At 36.5% G+C, this 14,297-nt stretch overlaps 1 protein-coding gene and 1 long non-coding RNA gene across 2 annotated transcripts; both read left to right on the top strand.

Annotated features, from left to right (window-relative positions):
* Positions 1 to 6,370: 6,370 nt before the first annotated feature.
* Positions 6,371 to 7,734, top strand: LOC113284043. The gene is made up of 4 exons (XR_003327895.1): positions 6,371 to 6,511; positions 6,617 to 6,845; positions 7,104 to 7,195; positions 7,645 to 7,734. It is a non-coding gene; the product is annotated as an uncharacterized LOC113284043 (long non-coding RNA).
* A 151-nt stretch (positions 7,735 to 7,885) lies between these two features.
* LOC113284041 (F-box protein PP2-B10-like) lies at positions 7,886 to 9,215 on the top strand (the record flags this gene model as incomplete). Its single annotated transcript, XM_026533436.1, has 1 exon — positions 7,886 to 9,215. A coding segment is annotated over one exon (789 nt), but the record flags the coding sequence as incomplete, so codon positions are not given.
* Between the last annotated feature and the right edge of the window lie 5,082 nt (positions 9,216 to 14,297).

The following is a 14,297-nucleotide window of genomic DNA, read 5'->3' as shown; positions in this document are numbered from 1 at the left end:
ATTATATAAATTAATAGACGATTTGTTTTACAGGTTTTGAAACTTTGAAACATAACTACAATTGCATCGCGTGTGTGTCTTTACTAGTAAATATATAAAAAAAATCCTCATTTGAATAGTTTTTGTATATACTTCAATACTTTTTTTTTTCCTATGCATATGCATGAATATTTTCAGATACACATGAATTTTTTCTTTGGTCTATTCAAGTTAGACCTCCATATAAGAATATTTTTCTATGGTCCCTAAGATATTCTTATATAAAGTTTTTATTATATATAATATATGATGTTACTAGAGAAAAGTCCGGTACCAACAAAATTTTATCGAGACAACCAAACTCAACTTCCCTTTATAAAGATTGAAACCAAAAACTATGAATCGGTATGACAGAAATACCTTTGGATTTAAATAGTGTTCTATTTAGGTTCTTTTTTCCTTCTGGATGAGGACTGGGATTTCACTATGTTCTTCAACTTGTTAACCAATTTGAAATTGATTTGGGAGATTCTCTCCAAGACTCGCTCCCAGAATTCGTGGAGTATTCTTATTACACATTGTTTATAAGAGATTAATTAATCGATGATAAAAAAATCACGAATCGATGATTGATTAACGACGAAGGGAAACAAAGAAAGAAAGAAAAAGAGAAAATAATTTCTCTCTGAATCTGCTAGGTAAGGTATTAGGATTGCATTTGTTATTATATCAGATTATGTAGTTATTAAATTAGTTTTAATTTTAATTAGTATAAAGGGTTGATTAGTCATCTCAATTTTTTAGGACACCCCTTATAAATATAGGGTAGATATTCGTGATAATGGTACCCACAAAAAAAAAGGTTGTGCCCAGAAAACGATTCTTATGTATTGAGCCCGAGTGCATTGAGTCATGTGTATGCCTGAACGGAGCTCTCTTACAAGGGTCGAAGCCCGGAGGGCCTACAAACACCTTGTCACCCGTCTTAGCTGGTGTAGCGACCGATTTTGTGACTAATTCAGTATTGAACAAGGGGTTTCCCATCCAAAACTGAAATCGCGCCAATACTGGAGTTTAAAATTTGAAAATTCTAAAAGATTTGGTCTTGCGATAAGTTTGTCTGACCGACTAAATCCTCCGAGAATTTTCCAAATTTGTTGAAATGCCCAGTTGTGGCGATGACCGAAGTGCACGTACTGTTCTCGGCATGATAATCTTCAGGAATAACCACAATAGATTTCAGTTGAGCCTTGACCGCAGCATGTGCTGGTTATCATGATTATCCTGATGAAAATGACCAGAACAAAACAGCGCAACCACTAGGCTCTTACTGGTGGAGTCAGGTAGAATGTATATCAATTACGATTCTTGAGTAGAATGACTTGAAAGTATTTTATGTAAAACATTTAGGATTCTATTGGGAATCAAGTCTAACCGATACTGTTCTATACTATTCTAGACAGTTCTGGAATTGAAGTTATAATAGGATAGTGAACTATATTTGGGAGTTTGGCTTTTCTATAGAAGTCTGCTTATATTAAATAATATATGTTCTAAGTTTAGTAGAATTGTGTTAGGAAACTATTGTCAGTAGTATTAGTATTTAAAGGGTCTTAGGCTCAGCGTTTAGTTTTGTGAAAAACTCTCTGTCAGTTTTGATTTCAGTAATATATTCTAGGTTCTACATCTGGTATCAGTTAGTCACAAGATCGTGGGATTCTTAGGGTTTGTGAGGAAGATGGCGTGCACCTCAAATTCAATCAAAGTACCAGTATCTGAAGGGAAGAACTATGAGCATTGGAAAATTCAGATGGAGAATTTATTTACATACCAGGAAGTATGGGAAATAGCCGAGACAGGTTATACAGAACCTGCAGAAGGAGATGCTCTCACCGATGCACAACGAATGACTTTAGAAGAAAACAGGAAGAAGAATGCCAAGGAAACATATATTCTTCATCAAGGGGTACATGATTCACTCTTAGGCAGAATTGTATATATCAAAGAAGCTAAAAAGGCCTGGGATGTTTTGTCGAACTATTACAAAGGTTTAGACAAGGTAAAAAAGGTGAGGCTACCGACATTGAAAATAGAGTATGAACTTCTTCAAATGGAATCGAATAAATCAGTTTGTGATTTCTTTTCACAAACATTAATCCTTGTTAATGAGATGAAGGTTAATGGTGATAAGATAGATGATCTTTCGGTTATAGAAAAAATTCTCCAAGCTTACCAGATAACTTTGAGTCGAAGGTGACTGCAATTGAAGACTGTAATAAACTTTCTGATATGAATATCGATGAATTGTTGGGGTCGTTGCAAGCATATGAGCAGAGGATGAAAGAAAAATATCATATACAACCTGCTGAAGAAGCACTTCAAAGTCAGACAAGTTGGAAGAGCGACCCACATGAAAATTCAAATAGGCAGCAAGGCAGCGGTGAAGGTAACAATTATGTTGACATATTTAAAGTTTGTTGTTATAAATGTCAACGTGTTGGTCATTATAAATCTCAATGTAAATCCAAGAAAAAGGTCGTTTTTAACAATAAGGAAAATCTGGTGGAAAAGCAACAGGAAGAGTCTGAGACTTTGTTGTTAGCATGTCATCCTGTAGAAGAACAAAGTTATAACAAGTGGTTTCTAGACACTAGGTGTAGCAATCATATGTGTGGAAAAAGGAATTGTTTTTTGATTTGAATGAGTTGATACGTTCAAATGTGAAATTTGGGAATAGTACTACAGTTTCGGTGATGGGAAAAGGAAAAATCAACATCATTCTGAAAAATGGTTCTCGCGCATATATTTCTGATGTGTTTTATGTTCCTGGATTAAATCAAAATTTATTGAGCATGTGTCAACTTTCAGAAAAAGGTTACACCATGAAAAATTTTAATGGAATTTGTACTATCCATGACCGGCAAAGGCGACAAATTGCAAAGGTACGGATGACCAATCGTTTATTTTCATTGAACATTCAATATCCAAAAGAACATTGTTATAGTTCTTCTGTTTCTGATGACTCTTACCTATGGCACATGAGAATGGGACACGTTAACTTCAACAGTTTGCGATTACTTGCAAAAAAGCAGATGGTTTCAGGCCTGCCAGATATTGTTTTTCCTGATGGAAAATGTGAAGATTGCATTTTCGGAAAGCAACATCTTGATCCTTTCCCTGTAGGAAAAAGTAGGAGGGCGGAACAACCATTGGAGCTGGTTCACTATGATTTATGTGGTCCTATAGAAGAAATATCTCGTGGCGGTAATAGGTATTTTATTACATCCATTGATGATTTCAGCAGAAAAGCTTGGGTTTATTTGTTAAAACAGAAAGACGATGCATTTAATGCATTCAAAAGGTTCAAAGCTTATACTGAAAATAAAATTGGTAGTAGGATTAAGGGGCTGCGTACCGTCAGAGGTACTGAGTATACCGTCGTTGATAAGTTTATGGAGGAGTGTGGTATCCTACATCAAATGAATGCAAGGTATACACCTCAACAGAACAGTGTAGCTGAGAGAAGGAACAAAACTATAATGGAGATGGTTCGTACCATGAGGAAAACCAAAAATTTGCCGAAAAGTTTTTAGGGTGAAGCCGTTTCTTGTGCTGTTGACTTGCTGAACAGACGTCCTACTAAAAGTGTGTGAAAATGAAACTCCTGAGGAAGCATGGTGTGGCAGAAGATCTAGTGTTCGACATCTCAAAGTATTTGGATGCATTGCATATGCACATGTACCGGATAAAATTCGCAAGAAACTAGATGACGAAAGTGAAAAATGCATCTTCATTGGTTATAGTAGTGCGACAAAAGGATACAAGTTGTTAAATCCAGAGACTAGGAAGATGATTATCAGTCGTGATGTAATATTTGACAAATAAGGTCAGTGGGATTGGAATATTAAAACGTCAACAACAAAGACAGTTGTTGTTCCGAATCCTGAAGTAAATACACAAGTAGTTCCGTCAAGTTTGATGACTCCACCACATCAGGATAACATACCTAGTACAGATTCACTACCATTATCACCACAGCAGGGAGTGTTGTCTCGTCCTATTCGTAGTCGTATTTTTCCAGCTCGCTTGCAAGACTATGTTTTAACCAATGACAACGACGGAGATGAAGTTTTGGTAAATTTTGCACTTTTCGGAGATTGTGATCCAATAATATTTGATGAAGCTGTTTAAAATAAAGGATGGGTAAAAGCTATGGATGATGAAATTCAAGCAATTGAGAAAAATAACACATGGGAGATTACTACACTTCCACAAGGTAAGAAAACAATTGGTGTAAAATGGGTTTATAAGACAAAATATAAACCTGATGGGGAGGTGGATCGTCTTAAGGCGAGGTTGGTTGCAAAAGGTTACAAACAAAAACCGGGTATCGATTATTTTGAAGTGTTTGCAGCTGTAGCTAGACTTGACACCGTACGAACGATCATTGCTTTAGCTGCATAACGTAAATGGAGTATTTTTCAGATGGATGTAAAATCTGCTTTCTTGAATGGTGTTCTTGAGGAAGAGGTGTATGTGGAGCAACCTGCTGGGTATTCCGTCAAAGGTCAAGAAAACCAAGTATACAAGTTAAAGAAAGCTTTGTATGGATTGAAACAAGCTCCCCGAGCTTGGTATACACGTATTGACAATTATTTTGTCGATAATGACTTTAAGAAGTGTCCATATGAACACACTCTATACGTAAAAACTGATTCCCATGGTAATTGGTTATCGTTTGCTTATATGTGAATGACCTTATTTTTACGGGCAACAATTCGAAGATGATTGAAGACTTCAGGGAGGCTATGATCAAAGAATTTGAAATGACGGATTTGGGATTGATGTCTTATTTTCTTGGTCTTGAGGTTCTACAAACGGCTGACGGAATTTTTGTATCGCAACAAAAATATGCAAAAGATATCTTAGAATGTTTCAAGATGAATGGGTGCAATCCAATATTAACTTCAGTTGAAGACAAGTTGAAGCTTGTGAAGGATGGTACAAGTGAACTTGTTAATCCAACATATTTTAAACGTCTTGTTGGTAGCCTGTGATACTTGACCTCTACAAGGCCAGACATAGTGTATGGAGTTGGCTTAATTAGTCGTTTCATGGAGTCTCCGCATTAATCCCATTTGCAAGCATCTAAATGTATATTACGTTATGTCAGTGGCACGGTTGATTATGGGATTTTCTATACAACAACTCAAAAATCAGATTTGATTGGTTACACCGATGGTGATTGGGCTGGTGATAATGATACAAGGAAAAGCACTTCGGGTTATACTTTTCATATGGGATCAGGTATTTTCTCGTGGTCGTCAAAGAAGCAACAAGTGGTTGCTTTATCTACCGCAGAAGCGGATTATATAGCTGCCGCATCTTGTGCTACTCAAGCTATATGGTTAAGGAGAATATTAAAGTGGCTTAACCATGAACAAAAAGTCCCTACAAAGATCATATGTGACAACAAGTCTGCTATTGCACTCACAAAGAACCCTGTTTTCCATGAAAGAAGCAAGCATATTGATATCAAGTATCACTATATACGTGAGTTAGTAAATGACGAGGAGATGGTTGTGGAATTACGTTATAGTGGTGAACAAGTTGCAGATATCTTCACGAAGCCGTTGAAGACTGAAACCTTTGTGAAGCTGCGAGGGATGCTGGGAATAATAGACTCGCAGAGTCGCGGTTTGAGGGAGGCTATTGGGAATCAAGTCTATCTGAGACTGTTCTATACTATTCTAGACAGTTCTGGAATTGAAGTTATAATAGGATAGTAAACTATATTTGGGAGTTTGGCTTTTCTATAGAAGTCTGCTTATATTAAATAATCTATGTTCTAAGTTTAGTAGAATTTTGTTAGGAAACTATTTTCAATAGTATTAGTATTTAGAGGGTCTTAGGCTCAGCGTTTAGTTTTGTGAGAAACTCTCTGTCAGTTTTGAATTCTTCCTTTGGATTGTTATTGTTCTTTTTTGCAAGTGTACTTTTGATTTCAGTAATATATTCTAGGTTCTACAGATTCTATGAGGTTACCAAAAGCTGAAATTACTTATAGCCCAAAAGACCTAACTATAATCGGAATAAGTTTTTGAGAACAAGTAGGATAGCTCTTGATATGAAAGTTATCTCCCCCTTTATCTCCCCCCTTTAATGCCAATAACCCAAACTGAAAACGCTAACACTTTTTCGTTGTCACCGAATGTTTCGAGTGCACACGTAGTTTTGGTACGTCGCACGTATTTTTAATCTAATCCGTTCTTTTACTACTGTCCGTTAGATAATGTCTATATGCTATTTCAGCGGTCCGATCCGACTAAATTCAAAAATTACAAAATACCCGGATGCATAACAACAGTACCCTTTTCTTCCTCTTCGATCGTTTCCTTCTTCTCCCTCAACTCTCTCTCGCTCTCTTCTCTAAACAGCTAAGAATCCCGCTAACTGAATCTTCAACTAGGTTTCGTAAAATTAATTCCGGAGATCAACAATTCGGCCGATTGTTTTCCTTTTCTTCGATTATGTACATTTCTTAACATTAAAATTGTTTTCAACTGTAATTTGGAATTCTAGGGTTCTGTCAATTTCAGGGATTTTATTTGATTTGTGTTTATGAATGATTTTGAAGGGTTCGTGATTTAATGAAAATATCTTCGAAGATTATGATCGCGATGAGGATGCTCTTCATCGAAGATTCATAAGGAGAGGAATTGATTCAGAAAATCTGAACAAGATAAACGGGGTCATGAATTATTTTTCTCAAAAGCAAATAACTGAAACATTTTATTGAGAAAAATCAATTAGAAGCATCAGCAGCAGAAGATTTTATCTCACCATCTATCATCAAAATTGTCTTGGTAATGAGGGTTCTAATTTAATTGTACAATAATTACTTTCAGTTTTGATTTTAGTAGTTTGAATTTTTAATTCCATTTTTTAATACTAGAAAATTAAGGGTTCTGATTGTACAATGATTTAATTCTCACAGTGCTGAATTTCAATGGTTTAGTTATCTCTTAACGGAAGGCCAGTGCCCAATGGCAACATTTCCTTTTAACGGATATTCTCTTTTTCTACCACCTGCTGAATTATGCATCATCAAATCTATTTTTCAGGAGAAAGAAGAGAAGCTAGAAGGTGATGCCGCTTTGAACAAGCTATCCTCTGACATATACCGATGATGATACCAAGCGTGAGAAAATATTTTGTAAGTCTGATCCATGCCCATTTGCTTTATTTCATGCAAACAAAATAGTTACTTTAGTTTCCGCATACAAATTCAAGGCTAAGTATATTGAATTTCTACTGTTGGAGTCAAACTGGAAAGAGGTGGGTGCCCAGGTGGAATTGAAGAAATGGGAATCCTAAAGAGTGTGATAAATGCAGCACATGATAAGATTGTCTCAGTTTTTCTAAGACAGAAAGAATATGATTAGGTCTGGAAAAAAAATTAATCTTTTACCGTGTAGTATTGATTTTTCCACTTCAGTAAATCATGCAGTTTATCATTTGGACTGTGCCCAAGTTGAAATGTTATTGTTCGTTGTTAGTGGGTGGTTCTAGGACTTCTCTACCAATTCTTGATTAGAATTCTAAATCGTGCTAAATTATTTGTGCTTGCCGTATTATCTATTTCCCTTCTGTTGCAATTTGCAGATATTGTTGGAGTGTTGGTCACAGATCCCAAACTCGGGAGAATCAGATGCCCATGAAGGTGTATGTGAAACTCGGCGCTCGACGTGCAAGGCACGTGCATTCTACTTGTTGTAGTAATTGATGTTGCAGATGTTGTAATTTGGGGGAAATGTTAATTAGATTTCATTTCTTCTTTTTTTCCCCTTTTGCAGAATCAATCTAGAAAAAGAATTCAAGGTAAAGTCATCAATGGAAAGACTAGAGAAAGAAGAGGTGGTGGAAAAATCACAAGATATTGTTAACAATAATATCGAAAGACTACCAGAAGGATGTATATCTGACAACACCAACAGATGTGTGCTGGTCTAGTCTGGTTTCAACTCTTTTTAAATCTGCAGCTGATTCAGATGTTCTTTGGGAGAAATTTCTACCGGCTGATTATCAAGAGATCATTTCTGGAGCATTGCATCTTTTACCATCAGCTGCACTATCTGAGAAAGAGTTATATTATCGCCTATCTGATGACCCACTTCTCATTGATGGTGGTTCTAAGAGCTTTCAGTTGGAAAAATCTAGTGGGAAGAAGTGTATCATGCTTGGAGCAAAGGAGCTTGCAATTTCTTGGGGCGACGGAAAGACTCCTTGGTACTGGGATTGGCCACGTTGTCCTGGCTCCAGGTTTGCTCAAGTGGCTGAACTGCATGGCGTATGGTGGCTTGAAATTCATGGGAAGATGGAAATCCAATTGCTATCTCCGAACACCTTCTATGTAGCTCACTTTGTGTTTAAGTTAAGGGATGATGCTTATGGATTTGATGATTATGAACCAATGAAGGCCAAAGTCGAAGTCTTTGGACGAGCTGATGGTGACACTAATGCGTGTAGCAAAGAGAGACTTATCTACTTAGGTGCCTGCAGCGAATATTATCCGCCAGATCCAATTTATCCTCCAGACCAAATGTTGGAGCCTGAATATTTTGCACGGGAGAGAGGAAACGGATGGATGGAGGTTGAGATGGGTCATTTCTACAACGGAGGAGGAGATAGTTAAGGCGGGGAGGTGCATATGTCTGTGCTTGAGACTGAGAGGGGAGTACACAAGTGTGGCCTTGTTGTCCAAGGTATGGAACTTAGACCCAAGGTGGACACACATAGTCATTCTAATCCAGATCCAAATAAGCTCAGTTCTACTTCTAGCAGAAGCAGGAGTAGGAGGGGTAGAGGTTCCAGAGGAAGAGGAGTTGTTTCATCATCATTTACTTATGCTCAAGCATTAACTTCTGCAGCGTCTACATCTCAAGCATCAACTGGATCAAGAGGAGGCAGGGGATCAAGGGGAAGAAGAGGTGAAAGGAGAGGCAGATGATTTGTTCAACAAACATAAGGAATCCCTTAGTGTTGAGGAAATGTATTTGTGCCCGTCATAACAAAATTCACCAATTTTAGATCATTTTCTTCCCTTTTAATCTCTGCAATTTGAGAGCTGTTAACTGTTATAGCTCTGAAAAACTGAAAGAAATTTAAGGAAAATTGATCAGAAAATCAGATTAAACCTTGTGTTCCTTCGAACTGAATAGATTTTTTATTTTATTTTTGACATGGTAAAGTTGAGCCGGTCAGTCGGTCACCCTGAACCGACCAAGCTAGCAATAAAACAGCGCCACCACTGGACTACATTACAGTTGATTTGAGCACTAAACAATACGGGCAAGCCACATCAAAGCAGAGAAGAAAAACAATTCAGTTAACACAAAACATAGAAGAATGCATGATCAATCCAATAGGTGATCTAAAACAAGTCAACGACACAGCGCTCTCGCAGGTAACAAAGCATCCAGGAAAGCGGTTTCACCGATTGCAATGTGTTAACAAGTATTATTGACTTCATAGTTCTGTTCAGCTGCAACTCCATTAGAACCACTTGCAGATGTGGTATAGGTATCTGTCGATGCGTCGCAGGACTGTGCAGATACAATCTCTGACGAAGACGAATCATGTATAATGAAATGGTTCAGTCCATACACATTTACAAGAGGAAAACCAAAATAAATACTATAAGGAAATGAAAATGAAATGATTTAATTGAATTGAGTAAGAAATACATATACTTACGCTAAAGTGCGGCTGTGACAATCAACACAAGGAAAATACACTTGAGGAAAACATTGATGACCTTGGCCATAACTGACTCAACGATTATTATTTCTCTTCGTTGATACTAGGTATTGCTTCTTGAATGATTTTGATGTGGATGATCGAGAATCAACTTATTAACCTATATTAATAGTAGGCGTACAATGAACCAAATATTCTTAAATAAGTAGTAATTAGTCGTGCTCAGTCGTGGGAATTTTTAAATTGATCATGTACTAGCCCTACTGTACTACCGTTTAAAAAGAGAGTGTTTCTAAGAAACAGCTCCAACACGATACGAGTCACAATGTACGCCAGAAACCGCTTTAAACACCGATCCAACTCAAACATCGTCCAACCCTCCTAAAATAACAGAAGATTTTCCCAAAATCACTTTTAATAGCTTTTTAGCAACTTGTCATCGCCACAACAGATTTCCATGCACTGGAATTCCGTCCTTCTCTTTAGTGTTATCATCATTTGGTTCATATATATATAATATGTTCGGATACGAGAAGTGTATATATATATATATACATGTGTTTCTGCTTCTTTAAAAGCGAAAGATTTTGTTCTTAAAGATTTTGCTCTTTTTGTTTATAGGGGAGAGTGTCAGGTATTTTCAATATTGTTTGCCGCATTGAGCGCCGTGGAATTTTTTTAGTTAATGAATTTGAAAATCTATTCGATTTTTCAGAAATTTTCACAAAACCTGTCTGTTCCCATAGGGTTTCTTCAAGAGACACCATTAATGGATGCCCGTTGAAAGTGTCTGTTCGTGATGGAAAGACATCACGAAAAGGCATGAATCCCTCTTTAAATAGTGAAGGCTTTCTCCCATTTCAATCATCAAAATCTCTTTCACTCTAAGCATCTTCAGAAATAAAATATTGTGTGTTCTTGATTGGGTCAAGGGAGTACAACTCTTGAATTCAACAACGTTGTTTGGACTTCATTCTATCCTGAAGGCAATATTTCGCTGACCAATTGTACTCGCCAATTATTTCGGAAGGGGCGAAATAATTGCTGAAAAGAATCGTAAGGTCTTGAAGCTTGTGCTACAACATTCTTTTCAATCTCTGTTTTCATCCTCTAGTACATGTATTTTTCAACAGTCGAAATATATATATATACACTTGTGTGTAAAAAAATAACCAAATTTAAGAAAAATTGATCAGAAAATCGGATTAAACTTGTGTATAGAAGAAAAGGTAATGGATAAGTTTCAATATGTATATGTGGATGTGTATAGGGAAGCTCGAAGTAAATACCATAGGAGTCTAAACACACTTGACAGCGCGGCTAGCCTTCTTTTCTTTTATGAAAAAAGAAAAAGATAAAAAGGAAGAACAAAAAAGATAAAAGGAAAAGAAAATAGTAGAGAATGAATTTAGCGAGATATAGGCCGTGAATTCAAGCAGCAAATGATAAACATACGAGATACGACTATATGATAATGTCTATGATGCAATTAAGCCGCACAAAAGATAGACAGTTCAGACAGAATTACGAAAATACATCGGTGGTTTGAAACAATACACAAAAGCAAAGTAGGGAAGAAAAACAATTCAGTTAACACAACAGTATAAAAATTCGTAGAAGTTGAAATTTTAAAGTATTTTCGGTGATTTAAAACAAGTCATCAGCGCTCTCGCAGGTAGTATCATCATCCAGGAAAGCGATTTGTCCGACTGCAATTATTTACAAGTATTTTCGGTCGTATGGCTCTCTGAAGCTGTAGTGGTTCCATCAGCAACACTTACATCTGTGTTATAGGTTTCCGTTGGTGCACAGTCCTGTGCGGATATCATCTCTGACAAATCATTCATGCATATTTCAAATGGTTACTTACAAAAAGAAAAATCAAAAGAAATATAAGAGACTCAAATGATTTAATTGGATTGAGCGAGAAATAAATATACTTACGTGAAAGGCCGCAGTGACAATCAATACAAGGAGTAGAAACTTGAGGAAAATATTGATGATCTTGGCCATAACTGACTCAATGATTTTTATATCTTCTTCGTGGATACTAGGTATTGTTTCTTGAATGATTTTGATGTGGATGACTGGAAATCAACTTATTAACCCATAGTAGGCGTACCATGAATCAAATATACTCCAGCTAGTAGCTATAGTCAATGTTTTGGTTGTGGAAACATTGATTATATGCTCCAGTTATGCGGTACAACCATTGACTTCAAAACGAGAGTGATTTCTACGAAACAGCTCCAACATGATACGGAGTCGCAATATATGCCTGAAAATCCGCGTACATCTGCTTTAAACACCGACCCAACCCAACCCAACCCAACCCAACCCAACCCTCCTGAAACAAAAGAAGATCTTCCCAAAATCATTTATGAGGCCAAGCATTATGGTGCTCTTTTTCCCTACCTATCCCTTATGTGAAGAGAAAAAATCAAAAAACCAACTACAGTATTATGGTCTTCCATATTCCTACAAGTGTAGGGATATTCCTCCGTTTTCCTACAAGGAGGATCAAATGTGATCCTTCTAATAGGAAAGGGAAATCACAAGGCTACTCAGCTGCCGTATATATTTACGCTTTACGGCTAGTAGCCGTATGGCAGTTGTACTGTTACTGGGTTGCCGTAACATTTTACACGGCTACTAAGTAGGCGTCGTTTCCGTAAATATACTTGTTTGATCTTTTTTCGTTTACACCTCTCTCACACCCGATCCTAACCATCCATCATTAATAACGGCTCTATCTTCTCCACCATCGGATCTCAACGGTCATTTTTTCAAAATCCTCAATAAATACCACTCTAATATTCTCTACTCAAATCACACCAAATCCCCTCTTCTTACAGTTATTCACTAAAATCGCTCAAATTTTCTTCTTTAAGTAAGAGTTTTAAATTTTGTTTTGCCATCAATGTCGGAGACTCAAAAGCAAAAAAGGAAACATAGAGCCATATTTAGTACTTTAGAAGATTATCATATTGTTAATCAGCAATGTGCTCTTGATTATAGCAGTTATGAAGGTAATAATGAGTTTTATAAAATCCTTTTTCAAAAACTTGTGGAATCTTGTGGTGGGACTCGACACGAGCGTACTATGAAAAGCGTTCGTAACAGGTTTAGCGTAATCAAGAATGAAGTGGATAACTTTTCTGAATGTGTTGCAAGAGCCGTTGCAAGTAATCCAGACTTGGACTATAATAACCGGGTATGTTATCTAAATATCTTCATTATAGTTGTTGTATATGTTGTTTGTAAATAGTTTTATTTATGCGTATCTTATTTATGATTTGTTTACATCGATGTAGATGATAATTGCGAGAAGCTATCATGTTGAAATACACAAAAGAAACTTTACTCGAGATCATGAGTATGACCTGCTTAAAGATGTTCCAAATGTACCAAATGTACAAGTAGGTGTAGCTGAAGATATGTACCAAGATTCTAATCCTATGTCATCTCAATTTCATGGAAATTTCTCAAATATGTTTAGTACTCCAACCCCATCTTCTCAAAATCCACCTACAAGCCAATTCGTCGAGACTCCATTTGCAAATCAAATTCCAAACGCTTATAATGTCCCTAGCGGTATCCCTTTTCCATTAGGATATACCCCTAATACGAACCCAAGTATAATACCCGGAACGTCATCAGGTGGATTTACATAAGATAAACGCAAGTCGAGAGCAGAGAAAAAAACCCAAATTAATAAAAAGGTGGTGGACCAAGAAGACCTGCTACACCATCCTCGCAAGACTCCCAGATGAGCGACGCGGGCAGTAAACTTGTTGATTTTATAAAAGAATCTCGAATGACAGTCGCACCTCGTCAGCAACAACACAACCAAATTATGGAAAGGTTGCTAGAGACAATACAACAACAAATTGAAGCTAATCGGGAGAAAGAAGAAAGGGAAATAATGCAAATCGATCTCCAAAAGCTGGCTCCAAATGCAAAAAAGTACTTTGAATTAAAATAGAATGTCATATTGGCCAGGCCATTGGAGAGGCAAGAACATAATCAGTTTAATTTTTAACTAAAAGTTTGTTTTAGTCTTTAGTTATTGCGTTTAGAATTTTATTTTTAATAGCTTAGTTTTATTGTTTTTTTAAGTAAAGTTGTATTTCAGTTCCGGTGATGTAGTTTTTTTTTCTCAGTAATATTAATTTTTATATTTCTAATTACGATAATTTGAATTATATTTTCTTATACCAACGGATCTTTTGTAACGACTATGTTATCGCCTATTTCCAACAGCTAATTTCCAACGACTACTTTCAATGCCTATTATAAATTGTCATAAACTTCCTCAACACAAACAATCCAAAATAGTTGGCATTAGTTTCCTCTGTGTCTCCTAATTTTTCCTGTTTCTGAATATAACATGGTAATGGTTGAGTATACCGTAGAAGAAGATATTGCAATCATCACATCGTTTGTAAATGTTGCTACTCTGCCTATTGAAATGTTCAAGAACTCTCCGCCTATGAAAAATGGACGCTGGTGTTCGACGGCTTTGTATAAGCGTTTGGAAATGTTAATAACCGAACCAG

This window comes from Papaver somniferum, chromosome 5, assembly GCF_003573695.1.
Source record: "Papaver somniferum cultivar HN1 chromosome 5, ASM357369v1, whole genome shotgun sequence".
Classification (NCBI taxonomy): Eukaryota; Viridiplantae; Streptophyta; class Magnoliopsida; order Ranunculales; family Papaveraceae; genus Papaver; species Papaver somniferum.
The sequence above is the reverse complement of the archived record's forward strand: the minus strand, read 5'-3'. Positions and strand labels throughout refer to the sequence as shown.